Consider the following 7,017-nt stretch of genomic DNA (forward strand, 5'->3'; position numbering starts at 1 on the left):
TCACTGAGTTAACACAATGGTAAATAATAATCCCTTCATCCAAAAATAAGTGACACGACCTTGGTACAACTTTGTAATAAAGTTAGTACAAAGTTGAGACTCTTATTTTGGGAAGGAGGGAGTAACACAAAGAGATACACGTGAGTAAACAACATTCTATCAAATAAGAAGCATGCTAGATTACCACAACTCTAACTGGTAATTACTCAAATAACAACACATTAATAAAGGCGGCTCAATAGTAATTACAAACCATCATGGAGACCTTGATGGTAAAGGACGAAGGAGTGGTGGTGATGGAGATGATGACCCGATGATGGCGGCTCCTTCCATGGCTTCCTTCCCGGTCTTCATTGAAGGTTTCAATGGATGGATATGAGGCTCCTCCCTAATGCCTTTTTATGTTATGTACATGAAGGCTCCAATGCGAGGGAAATCAATATGACGGTGATGATGATTATTGTCATTGGCTAGGGTTGGACACATATAAATAGCCAACCCCCACTAGTCCCCTCCATGGATGTAGCTTCTCTATTTTCATCCAAGAGCTCTAGATGATCCTAAACATCTCCCAATACCTTATTTGATGTGCAAGGATGTCGTAGGAACGAACGAGGACAAAATCAATGACGAATCTCCGAAGTTAAGCCAACTCCCATTGCCCATAACAGCTGGTGCAATTGTCGGTATAGTCGTGCAGGGTCATACCAAGCACCGTCCTCCGCTCTTGAGGTTGCGCGTGGAGTTTAGTAATTCGGTTGTCATTGCCTCATACAAACTCTGATTTGGGCATTTTGGGCTCATTGGATTTGTATCGAAAATCCCAATAACCTCCTAATATTGGATCTTCAATTTATGCTTGTTGGGAGATCTCTTTTTTCGCGGACTCCACGAAAGGCCTTTATCCGGTGCTTGCATTTCCTCTGTATTGATCCCACCCTTGGTACTTTCATTGTGCTTAGTTCTTGGGAGTTCCAAATCATCTACAAACACAACAAATAAAGAAAACTAATAAAAAAAGACTATGCAATGCTCACAATAAAATGAGTGCAAACTCAAAATCATGCATAATGGACATGAAAGTGGCTCACTGGGACATGATATAATGAGTTTATATGCAAAAAATTAGCTCTAAAATGGGTCAAAAATTGATCATCATTGATCCATTTCAAGGCGCTAAGGAAAAGAGCTCGGCTTTTTGGCAAAATGTGCAGGGTTGGTTTCATGAGCAAAAGCACTACAACCGTGGCCCCTACAAGAATGAAGTGATCCATGTCGGCAATCCGAAATCGCTAGGCCATCAATGATACACCATTTAATTGGAGGTCAAGAAGTATGTCGGCGCATATAAACAAGTGCAAAAAAACGTGGCCAAATGAAGGTGCGGAATTGGATCCTTTGCGCAGAAGGAGGGTGAAAAGAGGCTAAAAGTTCAGTTATTTGGCTCGAATAGCCGGATTGGGGGCTTTTGGGATCGATGGATGTCAAAAAACGTATTGAGCATCCCATGCATCTTGTTGTAATTGTATTTGTTTGCAACTATTTAAATGTATGGTTGGATTGCTACCGATTAAGATAAATTTATCGAAGGAAGGATGTTGGATAAGGGGCAAACATTTGACGAATCCGGTCGGATGTCCTCTGCTCGGTCAATTGTCCGTGGACACGTCGGACATGTCCGTGGACATTTAGTGATGTTCAACAAATGACACGCGTTGGAGTTGCCCTTATTTTTTTTGGGGGGGGGGGGGGGGGGGGGGGGGGAGGGCTAGAAGTAGCTTAACTCCTCAAACTGATTTTTGGTGAGTTATAAGCCTTTTTAGAACGGCCAGAAATGATCAAATCCTACAGTACTTTCCATTCGCCAATACGTTTTTGAGCTCACACGACCAACAACATGAGGAGGTTGTCACGTTGATTGCATCTTAACCTGAGGAACGATCCAGGAAATTCTAATTCTTCCACGAAAGAATCACTATCTGATACTACATCTGAGGTCACAGATCGTCAAAGTGGGGGACAGGGTCTGGAGAAGAATTAGCATGTGCAACCAAGGTACATGATGATTCTTGCACAATCTAATCAGCAAACAGTAATGTGAAAAGCGAAGACTAGAATCGAATTTTTCTCTAGGGACTAATGGAAGTCCAGAGTGCGGCAGTTAGGAAAATAATGGCCCACCCGCTCTCCGGAAGAAGTCTTTGCACCTGGTTACCAAGTCGTGACAGCGGAGGATAGAACCTAATGGTCAGCTTGGTAAGCTATCAACAAAAATTGCAATCAGTGACAGGGGAGGAAAGTCGACTGACCTGAGCCGACAGCATAGAATTTCCTCGGCGACATTGTTGCGCAGCAGGCGAAATTTAGGCGATTTTTTTTTACCCTTTTTCTTGCGTCCAGATACAGAACACCAACTTCTTCAAGATCAGCCTGATAGAGGCCATGGGTTCAGAATATAAGCTCTTTTATGAACAAGATCTTGCTAGGAACATGGTATCTTACTCAGCGGAGTTGCTGGCTGACGTGAACCAAATGGAGCTGCTGGCTGTGCTGCAGAGCCAAATGGAGCAGTTTGGCTTTCTGAACCAACTCCACACTGCGCTACATAAGCGAATCACGCAGCAAACGCCCGTAACCTCACGACCTTGCCAAGATGCAACCACAAGGTCGTGCCCACATCCTCACCCGATCCTGCTTTGCTCTCACGCTCCTACTATCCGCGGTAAACACCGCGTCGGGCCGCCGTCCGGCAGGCCACAGCCCCCCGCCCCCTCCCCACGGCTCCGGCCAGACCATAACGCTCTACACCAACGGAGCCGCACCACCAAATGCCGGCGGCACCTCTTTGTCGAAACACCCACCATTCACCAGCCAAGGCCCGATCAGCCACCCCGGCAGCTGGCTGCGCGCCTTGACGCGGCCTGGGGCGCTCCGGCCTGGCACGGTGACCGTCGTCGACGAGCAGTTCCACGGCAAGAGAGAGTTTGGGCTGCCCTTGGCCGGGAAGCTGCAGGGCGTTATGGTCACCAGCTTGGATGATAACAGCAGCCGTATGGTGGCAGTGAAGGCCATGTTCACCGGCGATGGCGCACAGGATAGCATCAGGTTCTTCGGAGTCCATCGTGATGGCCAGGAGGAGTCTCATGTCGCGGTGGTCGGAGGGACGGGGAGGTATGACAGCGCCACCGGCTTTGCTGTTATCAGAGCAGCAGGTGTACCTGAAACAAGCAGAAATGTCAGCTTCAGCAGGATTCTCGGTTTCAGTGTGCACCTCAAATGAAGGCTGTGGAGTCTCACGTACCATTATGCAAATCAACTTCTCTACAAGAAGCTTCAGAGTTCTTGACAAGTGGAACATTTAGATTGACACTTCAACATACAAGGAAGGAACGGAAATTTACTGGACAGGATATATATGCAAATCTCATCCCATTACATTTCACTTGTATCAAGTATTCATTTTACAGTTAGGAGTTAACTGGAAGTCCAAAACTGAACCCAATAGCTCCAGAAATATAGCCCCTTCACCTATCCTTCACTCAACTTCTATAGTTTCACATGTGGACAAAAAACAGTTTGCTACTTCTGTCCAATCTCACCAAGACGGAAACAAATTTAAATGATTCTACAAGGACGTTATACAAACACAGAATTGTACTGAATGGATCCAGTTGGTGAAGCACGTTTCCTATATTCGCGGCATTCAGAACCAAATAGATTTATCTCACTGTTGCCTTGATTACTCATCCAAGATCCTTTTGCGGAAATCTGTCACCATCAAGGGAAGGCCTTCCTTAAGAGATACCTTTGGCTCCCAACCTAGCATTTGCTTCGCCTTGGTAATATCGGGCTTTCTCATATGGGGATCATCAGCTGTGTTGGGCTTGAATTCAATTGTTGACATTGGGTCGATTGTTTCCTTCACAACCTGGAAAAGGGAGGATATCCATTACCTACGAACCATTTCACATAAAAAGGTATCGAAAACTCTCTTGTACAGACCTCTGCAAGTTCCAACATGGTGAACTCTCCAGGGTTTCCTAGATTGAAAGGGCCAATATGATCACTCTCCATCAGAGCCATCAATCCAGCAACCTAAAAGACATGGATGGGAAGATCCTGAGAAACTTAGACTTGATAAGAGCAATCAAAATGTCTGTGTAGCCATTGATCAGCATTCTTCTATAAAGATAAGCAAGCAGATGATATGATTAAAAAAAATTGACATCTCAAAGGGGAAAAGAAGAGGCAACAGGTGAACAAACCTATCTCAGCTTATGTTAGTTATCTTAAACTGTTTCTGTGAAGGTGGGACTGGTTACTATTGATCAACAAAAAGCTCAAGAAGTTTCTACGGACAAAACATTTCATTTCATCCAAGTACATTAGTATACAGCTAAACTACAAATGAAAATGTTACTCTAAGAAATTATAATAGGGAACAACAGTGAAAAAGAATTGCAACTAATGAGTATATGAACACATGAGACAATCAATGCACAACAACACTACTGCACAGTGCTCACCAGATCAGAAACATACTGAAAACTTCGAGTTTGTTTTCCATCACCATATACTGTCATTGGATGTTTGCGCAGTGCCTGCAAGGATAACCATGAGACTAATAGATCAGGGCTTCAGCAAATGGCCCGACTAAAAACTAGTAATACATGATATGTGGCTAACAGACCTGTGCAACAAAATTGCTAACCACACGACCATCATCCAGGCACATACGAGGGCCATATGTATTGAAGATACGAGCAATTCGTACCTGCATTTATGTCAGTTAGCCAAAGTTTGTAGATAGAGATTTGGCTACAATTAAGACATTGTGGTGACATGATGTTCTGCCAAGACAATAAAATATAGAGCATGTTAATGTAAATGGCATTTTAATCATTTATTGTCTCATAAATAATTATAGGATTTGAACAAAATTTAATGTATGAGTTAAACAGACCTGGATATTTTCACTGCTTAATAACCAAAATGGGATAGATCAACTACGGTAACTAAAGATGACTTGATTACGCTTTCACTAGTTCACATTTTGCCAGCTAAGTGAATGAAAAGGGAAATCTTAAAGGATCTAAGAGCTTACAAAACAGTATTTTCCTAATTATAACATAAACCAAGTCAAAGAGACAGAGTGAATACAACTAGGAGAAGATAATTACCGCAACACCACCACCACGATGGTAGTCCATAGTCAAGGTCTCTGCTGTTCTTTTGCCCTCATCATAGCAACTTCTAACACCTGAAAAAAGACCAGGGTTTAATCCTCTGGAGGTAATATGAGGTGCTGAGCAGTGAGCACAATGAAGTGGTATAAACTAATAATGCAGTACCTATAGGATTAACATGCCCCCAATAAGTCTCCTTCTGCGGATGCTCAAGTGGGTCACCATAAACTTCACTTGTGCTGGTCAACAAGAACCTTGCACCAATTCGCTTTGCCAGACCCAACATATTCAAGGTTCCCATGACATTTGTCTTGTGCTAATTGTTAAGGGGACAAATTATACTATATATCACTGAAGCACAATAAGAGTACTTTCAAATGATAGTGAAATAAATCTAGTGAGTACTCCCCCTGTAAACTAATATAAGAGTGTGTAGATAAATAAAATAGTGATCTAAACACTCTTAAATTAGTTTACGGAGGGAGTACAAAATAAGAGAAATCTCACAACTGATCGTCTAAGGCAGTATCAAATCTGAGAAAACAGTTATGACCCGCTTGGGATCGGTGTATTCTAATGCAGAGGTGTTTAACTTACACCTGTATTCTACCGGCCGCTGAGTAATTTTCAACTAGAAACAAAACAACGGGGCGAGAGGTGTATCTTTTACAGATGTATTTGAAAGTAGAACGACAATCCAAACAGAGCCTTAGGTGCACCATAGCAGACAATTATTTGTTCGAGATCCCCTATTGGAAATGTAAGTTCTTGATGCAAAAAGTGGTAAATTAATGAAACAGAGCGCTCCTAAGACCAAGCAAAACAGCCAAACAACCACCGCGTGCGCTTGATCCGGGCCAGAACCCTCACTATTGTGCCCGATCTGCATCCAGCATACATCCTACCAACCGCACAAAAAGAAGATCGAAATCAAGTCGCTATCAATGTAAGCAAATCAAACAGTATGTATAGATCCAGGCGTCAAGAAGGATATGATCGTCTTGATGGGGTTGTATTTGTAGTGCACGGGCGATGCGGGGCACGCGAGGTGGTAGATCCGGTCGACCTCGAGAAGGATGGGCTCGACGACGTCGTGTCGGAGCAGCTCGAACCTGGGGTTCCGCAGGTGGTGCGCGACGTTCTCCTTCCTCCCGGTGAAGAAGTTGTCCACCACGATCACGCTGTCCCCCTGCTCCAGCAGCCTGTCGACGAGGTGGCTGCCCACGAAGCCCGCCCCGCCGGTGACGACGACGCGGCGGGGCGGCGGGCGGAAACCCGCGGGGACGCCGCGGGGGTCGGACGAGTGGGCGACGAAGGAGAAGATGGGGCTGCGGTCGGCGGCGTTGGAGGCCGACAGGGAGAAGAGGTAGGGGCGGAGGAGGAAGAAGGAGGTGGCGATGAGCGCGCCGAGGAGGACGAAGAGGAGGCGCTGCTCGCGGAGGAGGTAGCCGACCCAGGTGCGCGGCCCGGGGCGCGCGGGCTTGGAGATCTTGGACGCCGGCGCGTGCGCCGGCGACGGCGCGTGGGTGGGGGACTTGTGGAGCTGCTTCATGGCGGGAGAGCGGCGGGGAGGAGGCGGTGTTTGGTGCGGTGGGTTGCTGGTGGGGGGAGGCCAAGAAAACGAGCTCGAGGGTGCGAGGAGGGATTCTCCATTTGTTGCCAATTGGTCCTCCAACATTTCCCTTTTTTTTCTGTTAAGGAGTGGGAACAACTTTATTTTGCACCCTCCAACTTTATGAAAAGTTGTGTGTGATACACTCAACTTCAAGACCACGTGTTGCTCCACAAACATATAAAAACATCCGCGTGTCTAGATGTTGAGCAGACGTTA

General features: G+C 45.5%; 1 protein-coding gene across 1 annotated transcript; it reads right to left on the bottom strand.

Moving 5' to 3' along the window:
- Positions 1–3,414: 3,414 nt before the first annotated feature.
- On the bottom strand, positions 3,415–6,807 carry LOC123444955 (UDP-glucuronic acid decarboxylase 1-like). Its single transcript, XM_045121849.1, has 7 exons — positions 6,181–6,807; positions 5,352–5,499; positions 5,181–5,260; positions 4,691–4,774; positions 4,527–4,601; positions 4,003–4,095; positions 3,415–3,928 (listed from the first exon to the last, which is right to left on the bottom strand). The coding sequence occupies exons 1-7, from the start codon at positions 6,736–6,738 to the stop codon at positions 3,740–3,742; spliced, it is 1,227 nt and encodes a 408-aa protein (XP_044977784.1). The 5' UTR covers positions 6,739–6,807; the 3' UTR covers positions 3,415–3,739.
- Positions 6,808–7,017: the final 210 nt, after the last annotated feature.

Source organism: Hordeum vulgare, chromosome 3H, assembly GCF_904849725.1.
Source record: "Hordeum vulgare subsp. vulgare chromosome 3H, MorexV3_pseudomolecules_assembly, whole genome shotgun sequence".
Classification (NCBI taxonomy): domain Eukaryota; kingdom Viridiplantae; phylum Streptophyta; class Magnoliopsida; order Poales; family Poaceae; genus Hordeum; species Hordeum vulgare.